Source organism: Triticum aestivum, chromosome 5D (assembly GCF_018294505.1).
Source record: "Triticum aestivum cultivar Chinese Spring chromosome 5D, IWGSC CS RefSeq v2.1, whole genome shotgun sequence".
Taxonomy (NCBI): Eukaryota; Viridiplantae; Streptophyta; class Magnoliopsida; order Poales; family Poaceae; genus Triticum; species Triticum aestivum.
Window position 1 is genome coordinate 121,029,425 of NC_057808.1, and position 12,635 is coordinate 121,042,059.

The 12,635-nt window shown below is 47.1% G+C and overlaps 2 protein-coding genes across 2 annotated transcripts in view; both read right to left on the reverse strand.

Annotated features, from left to right (window-relative positions):
* Nucleotides 1-891: 891 nt before the first annotated feature.
* LOC123119820 (E3 ubiquitin-protein ligase MIEL1) lies at nucleotides 892-10,526 on the reverse strand. The gene is made up of 12 exons (XM_044539754.1): nucleotides 10,242-10,526; nucleotides 9,940-10,027; nucleotides 8,866-8,910; nucleotides 8,741-8,773; nucleotides 8,570-8,647; nucleotides 8,449-8,492; nucleotides 8,333-8,373; nucleotides 2,723-2,805; nucleotides 2,559-2,650; nucleotides 2,369-2,438; nucleotides 2,166-2,204; nucleotides 892-1,474 (listed from the first exon to the last, which is right to left on the reverse strand). The coding sequence occupies exons 1-12, from the start codon at nucleotides 10,334-10,336 to the stop codon at nucleotides 1,316-1,318; spliced, it is 867 nt and encodes a 288-aa protein (XP_044395689.1). The 5' UTR covers nucleotides 10,337-10,526; the 3' UTR covers nucleotides 892-1,315.
* Nucleotides 10,527-11,855: 1,329 nt separating this feature from the next.
* Nucleotides 11,856-12,635, reverse strand: part of LOC123119821 (conserved oligomeric Golgi complex subunit 8) — a 4,842-nt gene continuing 4,062 nt past the window's right edge. The window contains exon 12 of the mRNA XM_044539755.1: nucleotides 11,856-12,504. Coding sequence (XP_044395690.1) covers nucleotides 12,121-12,504 — 384 coding nt within the window. The 3' untranslated portion in view covers nucleotides 11,856-12,120. The remainder of the gene's footprint in view (nucleotides 12,505-12,635) is intronic.

Below are 12,635 nucleotides of genomic sequence, written 5' to 3' on the forward strand. Positions count from 1 at the left end.
GGATCTTATGGTTCATCATCAATTCTTGGCTCCTCACCCTCTCAAGGGCTAGCCTTGGCTCCTGCAAGAAGAATGTGTAGCGCAGCTCTTCAGATCAATTTAGTACGCACCCGACATTGCCGAAAAAGGATAAATTCTCAAGTATATGTGTAGCACGCTGACAGAAAGAGCACCGCTACATTTTATGTACAACTGAATATGCCAGAGATATAGCAAATACTTTTGAAATGCTACTGGAGAGGTGTGGAAGCGCCTAGTAGTACATTTGAACAGTACTGTGTGTACTTGATTCTGATTCTTTGGCAAATTGACATGTGGATCACGAAGACCTAACCTAGCCACTGTACATTGCTGATGCACATATGCCAGCCTTGAGGTGCCGACACCTAAGAGGATCTTGTTCCTTGGCTCTTTATTGTTTGATATGCCTAGCTAGCTTGTTGATTACCTGGAACCCTAACAACAACCAATATCATCCATGTGCAGTAAGTGTGCAGTCTCATCAGATCCTAACATATCACATTCAATCCTCTATCCTTGAACGACATCCTACCCAGTTTTTTTAAGGATTTAGATTCCAGTTTTGGACATGGACAGAAACTGATGCCTGCTGATAATAGCTGTGTCTATCATCACTCAATTGAATCATCACCCTTTCATCTTCACCTTCACCTTGAGAGAATCCTATTTTGCATGATTTTTTCCTTGAAATTACAACCCAAGGAGAGCGATGCATGGCTTTTGTTGTCACGGAGGATGAAAAATGACAAGCATGGCAGTGGGAATACAAGATGCATACCAGTTGCAGGTAAGGTACGGTTTAGCCAACTGACCTCAGTTTGTACTAGAAGAGTGATGAAAACCAAACCTCAACACAGCACGCTCAAAAAATTTGGTGTAAAAATCTAATAAACTTCTCTCAAATTGTGAGGATGATACAATCAGGGACCTGACAACAGCAGCGTACACACAATTCCCATGGATTACAGTAGGTCAGAATTCAACTCCTGGGGAATATAGCATGTGCTGGGCTTCATCCACGGTGATACACAGAGTAATGGTCTGTATTACAGATTTAAGACAGATCTCCAGGTAATCAAGCAACGCTGTTCACAGCAATACACTAGTAGCTGACGATTCAAGAGATGAATTGAATCTTGGTAGAATGGTAAAGCGGCGAAGGCCCAGGGATGGGGCTGGCACTAGACGGGCAATGCCGCGAAACAATGCTTCTTCTTCTATGTGTATGGTTCTGGCATTGGTTGCACAGACCAGGTGATACACCAGTATGATGTATTCTCTACAGGAGGTTGTCTTAAGATGAGTCTGTTGTCGACGGAGAACTGCTTCCTGATAAATCTGCAGGCCGCGACGTCGATCGAGTGTTGTATGAGTTGCAATGGCTGCACTTATGGCCAATCACGTGGAAGTCCACTTCTGAGACTTTGTTGCAGTCATTGCAAAGAACCCAAACCTGGAAGATTTAGCACAAGGACAAACCACTGTTAGCCTGACTCAACAACTATATCCACACAAAAATACTCCCTCTGTTCCTAAATATTACTTCCTCCGTTCCTAAATATAAGTCTTTGTAGAGATTTCAATGGGGACTACATACGGAGCAAAATGAATGAATCTACACTCTAAAATATGGCCATATACATCCGTATGTAGTCCCTAGGACAATCTCTACAAAGACTTACATTCAGGAACGGAGGGAGTAGATGTTTTAGCATTCTTCTGATTCACATGCATCTAGACCCATTTTAATGTGTATGTTCACCCATTTCAATCCGTGTAGTAGTCTACATTGGAATTATCTAAAACATCTTATATTTAGGAACGGAGGGAGTATATCACTAATGTGTGACAGTTGGCATGACAATGGTCGTCTCATATCTTAAAAGGTTCAGATAGATCAAAAACACAATATAACAGAACTTCCACCATTGGATGCTCATTTTCTGTGAGAAAGCTAAATTGTCAATAAAATAAGTGGCAGAAAATGGTTTCCAGGTGATTCTGAAAGTATGGCTAGTGAAGATGGTTTTGAATGTAGTATATATCAACGAGCAACATAACGTTGGCTCGTGCACTAGCACAAACCAGTTTGGCAATGTAAGCTATGTCTGGTTGGACTAAATAGTTCAGTCACAAGAGAATACCTTGTAACGATATACAGGAGGCATAATTGTTGCTTCAATCTACAAAAGGAAAAGCAACTCATTATTGAAGCAAGCTCCAAAATATATCTAAATATTAAGAGCTGTCCAGAGCATCAATGCATCACAAAGTCAGAATACAATGAATATTTGTTGAGTGATTGTTGTAATGCACATGTCTGACATTTAGAAAATAAACGTTATACCTCTTGATCCAACATGCCCCAGTGAACTGTCATGTCAAGAGCTGTCTTGGAGCATATTGGACAAGTGTATCTGCAGCATCAGAAGCCAATAAATAGTTACAACAGAAGCAACAACATCGGAGAGATTTAAAAAAAAAGGAATAACTGTGTAAACATATATCTCCATGTTAACGCAAGTGGAAGGATTTACTTATTATGGTCCACCATCTCAGCGAAACAGTCCATGTGCATCGTGTGTCCACAGTTTAGAACTCTTGTTCCTTTTAATGAATCAAATAGATACTGCGCAGAAATTTTCACTATTAACATCTCAATAGTTCCAATAAGTGAAACAGTACAAGTTCCTGATGTTACCTCATAACAGATTGGGCAGTTCTGTCTCATTGAATCCTCCACACACTGATGGTTATCACGCAACGCAACAGCATAACATGACCCTATTTATTGCAGAACAAATAGTCACGAAATTGAACATATTGAGACAAGAATTCATCCTGCACATCATATGCATCGTCGGCAGATTTAAAATACAAGTGAACAAAGATAACTTTTTAATTTACACAGGGATCTTTCTGTTAGGAATAAGCAACTTGTATTCCCATGAGGCCATAGGCCGATATATATACATGTACAGGTGTGGAACATATGCAGGAAACCCCTTATACAACGGGATAAATACAAAGGGGTACATGACCTATATTATAACTCTAACACCCCCCCTCAAACTCATGGTGGAGGAACAACACTGAGTTTGGAGAGATAAAAGCCATGTTGTACTCTAGTCTGGGCCTTCGTCAGGAAATCCGCCAACTGTAACTCGGAAGGCACATACTGAAGAGCAATAACCTGATCCTGCACAGCAGCGCGCACATAGAAAGCATCAACACCAATATGCTTGGTGAGCTCATGCTTCACAGGATCGCGCGCAATGCTAATAGCACATGTACTGTCAGATAAGAGCAGAGTCGGTGTAGTGACAGAAACACCAAAATCCTGAAGTAACCACCGTAACCAAGTCACCTCGGCCGTCAAAAGAGCCATGGCTCGCAACTCAGCCTCAGCACTCGAACGGGAAACTGCAATCTGTTTCTTCGTCTTCCAGGCAATGAGAGAACCGCCAAGAAAAACACAGTAAGCAGAAAGTGAACGGCGATCAGAAGGATCACTAGCCCACGTAGCATCCGCATAGGCCTGAAGCTGTAAAGAACTGGAGCTAGGAAAGAATAAACGGTGAGAGATCGTGCCCCGAAGATATCGGAGAACACGAAGGAGATGACTATAGTGAACCGATGTGGGAGCAGAGACAAACTGACTCAGAATATGAACCGGATAAGAGATGTCCGGACGAGTGACAGCTAGATAGACAAGACTGCCAACAAGATGACGATAACGCGTCGGGTCAGGGAGAGGATCACCATCAGTAGCACGGAGGTGAACATTGAGCTCCATAGGAGTCTCAACAATGCGCTCGTCAGTAAGAGCAGCACGAGCAAGAAGATCCTGGATATACTTTTCCTGGGATATAAAAAAGCCATCAGAGGTAGAAGAGACTTCAATCCCAAGAAAGTAGCGAAGAGGTCCAAGATCAGACATAAGAAACTGCTCACTAAGACGGGCCTTTACAAAGGCAATATACTCAGGGTCATCCCCAGTGATGACCATATCATCAACATAGAGAAGAAGAAGAGTCCGACCACGAGGAGAAAGGTGAATAAACAACGCTGGATCATGAGCACTTGCTGAAAAACCAGCAGTAGTGACCACAGAGGCAAAACGCTCAAACCAGGCGCGAGGGGCTTGCTTAAGGCCATAGAGAGAGCGACGAAGACGACACACCATGCCATCAGGAACAGAATACCCAGGTGGTGGCTGCATGTACACCTCCTCACGCGGCTCACCATTAAGAAAGGCATTCTTAACATCAAGCTGAGATATAGACCAGTGGCGTGCAGAGGCAACGGCAAGAAGTGTACGAATAGTGGTCATATGGGCCACAGGAGCAAAAGTCTCGTCATAATCACGACCATGCTCCTGCTGAAAACCACGAGCCGCGAGACGAGCTTTGTGACGCTCAAGAGAACCATCGGAGCGAGTCTTAACCTTGTAGACCCACTTACAAGTGATGGGACGGACTCCGGGAGGAAGAGAAACAAGATCCCAAGTACCAGTGCGTTCAAGAGCAGCAATCTCCTCTGCCATCGCAAACTGCCATTCAGGATGAACAACAGCCTGACGGTAAGAAGTCGGCTCAAGAACAGCAGCACCAGCGGTGGGAAAGCCAAAGCGATCAATAGGCGGACGAGGACGAGAACGCAAGCCATAAGTAGGCTGAGAGGAAGAGGACGACTCATCCAAGGAAGCATCCACAGGTCGTGAACGACGAGTGTAATGCTGAGGAAAAGATGGAACAAGAGAAGGAGGAATCGCCAAGGTAGAATCGGGGGGTGGCGACGAAGAAGTCACCGGAGGTGAAGGTGTAGAATCCGGTGACATGCTAGGTGAGGAGACCGGGGAAGATGGTGGCGGCGAATCGACGAGGGGTGGAGAAGCAGAGGGAGTGGAACGAATAGGTACAGGCGCGACGGGGGTGATAGGTGAGTCAGGAAAAGTGAGGAAAGAGATATCCTCCACTGAAAAAAACGAGGAAGATGGGCGTGGGTAGAAAGGAAGAGACTCATCAAAAGTCACGTCTCGAGAGATACGCATCCGACGACCGATAGGATCCCAACAACGATAGCCCTTATGCTCATCACTGTAGCCTAAGAAGACACACTCAACAGACTGAGCGGTCAGTTTGGTGCGTTCGCGAGGGGCAAGAAGAACATAGCAAACACAACCAAACAAGCGAAGCATCGAATAATCGGGAGAACGATCAAAAAGACGCTCAAAAGGAACACCACCCTGCAAAGCAGCGGACGGCTGAAGGTTGATGAGATAGGCAGAAGTGGAGATAGCCTCGGCCCAAAAATGAGGCGGAAGAGAGGCGGCGATCATCATAGCACGAGCCGTCTCAAGAAGGTGACGATGCTTGCGCTCAGACACGCCATTCTGAGCATGAGCACCAGGACAAGAGAACTGGGCAAGAGTACCCTGCTCAGCAAGAACACCACGCAACATCTTAGAGATATACTCGCCAGCGGAGTCAGCACGAAAAACACGAATGGGTGAAGAGAACTGAGTATGAACCATGGCAGCAAAACGCTTATAAATAGACAACACCTCACTACGTGAAGTCATGAAATAAAGCCATGTGTAACGAGAAAAATCATCGATGAAAATAATATAGTATTTATGACCACCTTTCGAAGCGAAAGGAGCCGGACCCCATACATCAGAATGGACTAAATCGAAAGGACGCTTAGACACTGACTCACTATGTGAATATGGTAACTGAATCTGCTTGCCAAGACGACAACCCTGACACTCTAAAGAGACATCTCCTGAGACAGACCCCAGAAGACCTCGACGAACTAAAGACGATAACCGAGAACCACACAGATGACCAAGTCGATGATGCCACTGCTTGAAGGAACCAGTAACAGAGGCGACAGCAGCGGAGGGACTGGCGATGGTGGTGGCAGCGGAAGGAACATGAAGCCAGTCCAACTCCCAAAGACCCTGAGAATCACGGCGGCGAGGGCCAGCCCCAACCAGAGTGTGCGTGCGACGATCCTGGACAGAACAAGAGTCAACATCAAGGATGACACGACAACCAGAATCAGTAAGTTGACCAGCAGAAAACAGATTCATGGTAAGTCGAGGAACATGAGCAACATCAAGAACAGAATAAGGAGTGGAAAGATGGCCTCTACTAGCAACAGAAAGTGGAGTACCATCAGCAGTGAAGACATGAACAGGAGAATCCAGGGATCGAAGAGAGGACAAAGCGGAAGAATGAGAAGACATATGAAAAGAAGCTCCAGAGTCCAGAACCCATGGGGATGTACCTGACTGTGTAGAGGGCGGGTGCTCAGTGCGAGAAGCATCAGTCACAGAACCAGCAGTACCCGTCGAGGAAGAACCTGAAGCCGCGAGCAGACGCTTAAGTCTCAGAATATCCTGCTCAGTCAAAGCAATGGCTGAAGCTGGCGAGGGAGATGAAGTCCCTGAGGAGGAGGATCGCGCCTTGCGCAGGTGTTTCCGCTTTGTGTAGCACTGGGACTCAATATGACCATTGTTGCAGTAGTCACAGTGTGGACGGGGGCGACCTGAGCCTCCAGAAGGAGTGGGCAAGAGCGGCGGAGCACTCGAGCGAGAATGGGGCGGTGCAGCAGGTGGAGTGGAAGAAGCCCGAGTAGCGAGCACAGAGGGCACCTCCAGCAAACCAGCACCACGTAGGCGAGTCTCCTCAGCACGAATCTCTGAAAGCGCCTCCATGAGAGAAATACGGCCACGAGCAAACAACTGAGCACGCCGGGGCTCAAACTCCTTACGGAGCCGAGACAGGAACTCGTAGACGCGATGAAACTCGAAATCGGCCTGGATAGCCTGGCAGCAGGGGCAAGTACGACAACCAGCACTGCGGAGAGAATCAAGCTGGCGCCAGATAGCAGAACTCTGTGCATAAAAGTCATCAACAGTAGAGTCACCCTGCTGAAGAGCATGCTCCTGACGAACCACAGAAAGGTATAGGGCATCACCAGAGGGCTCATAGCGCTGACGAAGACAGGTCCACATCTGGAAGACAGTAGGAAGACCCAGAAACTCAGAAGCAAACTGAGGCAGAACACTAGCAGTGAGAACAGCTGCAGCACGAGCATCATCGTCAAGCCACTGGGTGTAAACAGACAAAGCACCATGATACGTCTGAAGAGCCTCCTCATAAGCCAAAACCCTCTCATCATAGGCACGATCAGCAGCCTCATCAGCAATCTTAGCCGCATCCTTGGCGGCCTGATTAGCATCCGTAGGAAGAACCAGTGGAGTCGGCGGAGTAGGGGCCACCGGAGGAACCGGACGTGGCGGACAGCAGACCTCGCCAGAAAGAACACCCCAGAGACGGATGCCACGCATGTGAATGCGCATGAAGCCAGCGAACTCGGTGTAGTTAGTACCATCGAAGATCACCGGACAGCGAGGGACAGCAACATAGCCCGATGCAGCAGACATTTTTTTTAGGAGAGACCCGAAATCAGCAGACGCCGAGACGGGCGGGATCGAGCAGGCGGGAGACCTGTGCGGGGCTGGCGGAAGCGGAGGACCACACGGCGAGCAGGCGGGAGACCGGGGCCCCAAAATCAGCAGACTTGCGGGAGACCTGTGCGGGGCGCCGAGACGGGCGGGAGACCGAGGCCGGCGGCTGGACTTGCGGGAGTCCTGTGCGGGGCGGACGGAAGCAGGGAACCGCACAGCGGCTGTGGCGTCCAGAGGGAGCTGCCCACACGGCGGCTGTGATGAGGAGGCCTTCGGGCGGGAACGCTTCGGCCGGGGCAGCGGATCGGAGCAGCGGCGGCCGTCACGACGGGATCGAGCACGAGTTGCGGCGTGCGAAAAAGAAACCCTAGAGCTCTAATACCATGTTAGGAATAAGCAACTTGTATTCCCATGAGGCCATAGGCCGATATATATACATGTACAGGTGTGGAACATATGCAGGAAACCCCTTATACAACGGGATAAATACAAAGGGGCACATGACCTATATTATAACTCTAACACTTTCTTTATTGGTAAATTTTCTATAACCTAGACATTACATGACTAGGACTAGATAGTGGACAAATTGTACACAAATAGGCTCATGAGATTATCGTCAACTGTTTCCCATGATTATTAAGGCATGATCCATTGCAGTTACAAAAAGAACACAAGTTGATTTCCAGTTCCAGCGGGAGAACGGAAAGTTTCAGGAAAAAGTATTTATGCTACTGCATCATGCAGATTACTCAAAGGCACAAATCAATCATGGCACTGTCATGAGTCTGGAACAACAGTTAACACAAAGCCAGCATGATTATAGCATACCACACTTTGCACAGTGGAAGTAGTTTTCCTTGCCGCCAACCCTGGTTGATTTGAATAGAAACAGGGTTAAGACTTTGCTTGATAAGATACAAGTGAAGATAGTGTTTAGAGCTCACCTGCATATGCCGCAATCATGGCAATGGTACTGCCCTTTCTCTGTCTGTAGCAAAAGATAATGCATCAGCTGATACGAACCACACTAAGTACATAAACACGGAAAACAAAATTGAGACATACGTCGTCATCATAAAACTTGCATACATCACAGAAGTATTCTCCCATATTGACTCCACATCTTACACACACTTGTGACACCTGAACAACACAAGAGTTTTAGTTTGAGCATAATGACATCCTACGAGACATGATTGCAAAGTAAAAAAGTTTGTACTGGTATTTAAGTCGTACCGGTTGTTCAGTATCACAGAGTACACACACTACCTGTAGCAGAAAAGGACAACCAGTCTTCAGAATTTATGAACCTACTGAGGTCTACTGATTGCACAGAAAAAGAAAGGGCTTGCGAGGCGTACTTTTTCAACATCCTGGCGACATATATTATGCCGATCACCAAAAGCCTACAGTGAAGACAATGCCATCAAAACTAGTTAAATTCAATAAATGCAGTTTGTTGCTCGTTAGCTGCTCTATGCAAACTGTCAACATCTAACAGTTGCCATTTTTCAAAGGGAAAGAGAACTCTCCCAGGGTGCCTTGGTGGGCACACATGGTTGTGAACCCACCCACCCACCCGGGTTCGAGGACTCGCCCCACTTTAAGTTAGACGTCTTCCCCCTTGGTCTAATTCTTTTTTTTTCAAGGGAAGATGTTTAAACTCCAACAAGAGCGCCACAGAAAGGACCAAGCAAAGGAGCGAAATCGCGCCAAGAAACGCGTCAGACACCACAGAAAGATGGGGCAATTACACGGAACAAATATGATCCCTGAGGAAGAGCAAATCGCACCACTTTAAGAATAAGTCAGGGAGGCATCTTCCCCCTTGGTCTAATTATTTTATTTATTTTTTCCAATGGAAATGTTTAGATTCCAATAAGAGCAACTAACTGTTCTCAATGAGTCTGACAAGTTCCCATTTTGCTAATTTATAGTTTTGATCTATAAAGAAGATTAACTTATGTTTATAGATTTATTTCGCCAGCACCCTGAAGATTTATTTTACCAGTCATTGAAATCTCACACGACGACTTATCGTGCATAACTTCAACCAAACAAGTTGTCCAAAAGGATTAAATGAACGAAATTAAGATCAAAACTAATTAAAATTTAGAGCCATAGTGATTCTTTTATCGAGGAACCAACTCAACTTGTGAGGTTGCGATGTTAGACTTGTTTGGAGTACGGACGATGGGGCCTTTATGGGGGATTAAGTTCCCTCTCAAGCACAAACTAACTCTACATCTTCTAGCGCTTGTTACAAACAAAACAAGGTTGATAGTGCAGTAATCAATAATTGTTTAGCATCCCAGTGAAACTGTACATGGAGCAGGTGGTGCTAATTACTACACGGCCATGGTGAGTTCGTTTCCACATGGATGAGCACGGTAATTATGCGGCCGTGGCGAGCAAAACAATAACTAGCAGCGTACCGTGGCGTCGTTGTGGCAATGGCGGCAGGGGAACACCTCCTTGCAGCACGGCGCTACGATCTTGCATCTCCGCCGATAATGCTCGCACCTGCGCAGACCAGAGATGGATCACGATGTCCCGCGAGACGAAGCAATAAACCAACCAATCGGACCAAGCAAAGGAGCGAAATCGCGGCAACGGGCGCGGCAGAAGCCACGGAAAGACGGGGCAATCGCGCAGAATCGAGCAAATTCGATCCCCGGGAAGGACGAATCGCATCAAAAGGGGGGAGGGGAGGGGAGGGGGGAGGGCGCTGCCTAACCCGTGCTCCATCTTGCCCACGTCGCGGCGGCCCACATCTCCGTCGCCGGTGGCCTCGTGGGCGAGGTCGTCGTCGGCGAAGTGCGTTCCCCCCATCCCCGGCGGCGTCGGCGGCGGCGGCGTCGGCGGCGAGAGGGTGGTGGGCGGGAAGGGGAAGGGAGGGAGGAGTCGGTGGCAGAGTGGTAGAAAGGAGTAAATGAAGGGGCCTATGGGTCAAAATGGCGCGCGATACGAAGAAGGAAGGAAGGAAGGTGGAGGCCGGCGCTCCGCTAGGCCCCAATCCTTTTTCTTCCCTCTTGTTTTATTGGTCCGGAGCCGGAAGAGGAAGGCCGTCGCCAAGCCGGGAGTTGGACCCACTGCCTTAATTGCTAACTGTCCCCTTGCATCATCATCTCATAAATTGTTGGAAATGGATTTCATGATTTTCCATGTAACGGATGGAATAATGTAACTAGAGATATATTCAAACTTCAGAATGACAGAAGTTCAAATTAAAACTTCATGAACAGAAAGCACATTCAAACTCGATAAACTTGTAACTAAAGGCTTGCGGTAGGGATGGGGATCCTGACTTCACACACTTTTAAAAATGAACGATTTGTAATGCATATCTTTTAACACAGTACAATCGCAGATGCTCGTATACACGCACATAGACCTACCCCGCACGCATGCACTCTACTCCTATGAGCACTTTCGAGATATTGAGCCCCCTGCAGAGAGAGAGAGACGACACAAGTTCACAACATCTTAAAATTGACGAAGCCATCACGAAAGCCTCTTGGTCGATGAGAACATCTCAAGTATGAAAGGTTGAACACTGGTCTATTGGTTCCATAAAAAAAACCTAACCATCTAAGCTATGCTCAACCCTTGACGATGCAAAATCCGCACGAAATTCCTGGACAAAAGACTTGAACAGTGGGATTCAGGTGGTGGAAAGCACTGTTATGTTAGGCAAGTCCTGTAGTCGCCTACTGCACCTTTTTTAATGGTTTGTTTGATGCCAACTTGTCAAGGAAGATAAAGAGATGAGGTGCGCACATGGCATGGGCCGCACGCACGCCAGCAGAGGAAGATGGCGAGATGCGTCTTTCTCGCCCCTCCCTACCTTTCTTCCGCCACCGGCTGCTCTACTTTATTCAATCAATTCAAAGTTTCAAACCGACAGACTTCCATTCGCTTGCACTCTAGCACTACCATCTCATTCTCTTTGTTTGTTTGTTTGCGTGTATGCACCTGGTTGTTGAATTATACTACTCCTACTTGTATTAAATTCATTCCTTCAAGAAGATGCGGAATTGCGTTGTTCCAAACAGGTTGCTAGGAAAGTAGGCCAAGGGTCGATGTTCCTCTTCGACGAAAACGGAGTCGCTTGCTGGGAGTTTAGGGAGGGTGATGACCGATGACGCAGTGGTGCACATTGACGAAGCCCTTTTTCTTGAGGTGTATGGGGGTTTCTCGTGTGGCACTCCACTGTTTGTGACAGTTTTAGTCCGTTTTTCATTAATTAACCAGGCAACTCTCTTCTGCTTAATGAGTGGATAAGGTAAATCTTTTGCCTCCGTTTAAAAAAAAAGTAGGCAGCTTCCAGTTCGACCTTCGTTACCAGATGTGCATTCAACAACATAGAGCACTTGCTTCATATTATCAACTTATTGTCAGTCCGAAACAATCTCCGGTCTACAACATCTACGTATGGGCTAGAGATGAACAGCTAAATTTCCAATTGTGTATTGTACAGATTAACATCCAACGCTCTCTTGTGTACACTGTAAGACCACGACCAAAATAATGAACCAAACTGTCGATGAACATAGTCTTGCAGCAATGGCTCAACTTAACAAGAACTTCGACAGATTCCATCAACGCGGTTCAAGCTATGCGTTTGCGGGTGCATAGGTCTGCATGTGGGCACCAGTCCCGGCAGCTGCGGTTCCTGCGTCGCTGGTCACCTCTGGCTCGGGGCCATTGGTTACAAGTCCGTTCTCAGAGGCCGCAGTCCCGGCACTCTCGATCGACTGCCTTCTTTCAATGCCTCCTGACTGCCTTCTCTCAATGCCTTCCGACTGCTTTCTTTCAATGCCTCCGGACTGCCTTCTTTCGATGTCTCCTGACGGCTTTCGATCAGTGCCGCTGATCCCAGAACCTGATCTTATAGGTAGTTGGCTGACAGCATCCAATAAGCTGGGGCACTCTGTGATCAGCGCTCCTCCGTTGGGGTAGCATCGTCCAAAACATGCAGCACAATAAGGATATGCGACCTGAGATGAAATAGAGAATTTACATATGAGACTTCTCTGAGTCAAAAGAGAAATATCACAGAACTGGAATTTAGATCTGGTGGGTGTTGGGCCTTCAGCATATCCTGTTTTCTTTACTTCTCCGGAGGTAC

What these genes read in the sequence shown, in the direction of transcription:
- LOC123119820 (XM_044539754.1), bottom strand. Translation starts at nt 10,336, where the DNA reads ATGGGGGGAACGCACTTCGCCGACGACGACCTCGCCCACGAGGCCACC. An exon ending in GCAAGTTTTATGATGACGAC is followed by an intron (nt 8,493 to 8,569) that starts GTATGTCTCAAT and finishes CTTTTGCTACAG; the next exon opens with ACAGAGAAAGGGCAGTACCA. An exon ending in CTTCCACTGTGCAAAGTGTG is followed by an intron (nt 2,806 to 8,332) that starts GTATGCTATAAT and finishes TGCAATAAATAG; the next exon opens with GGTCATGTTATGCTGTTGCG.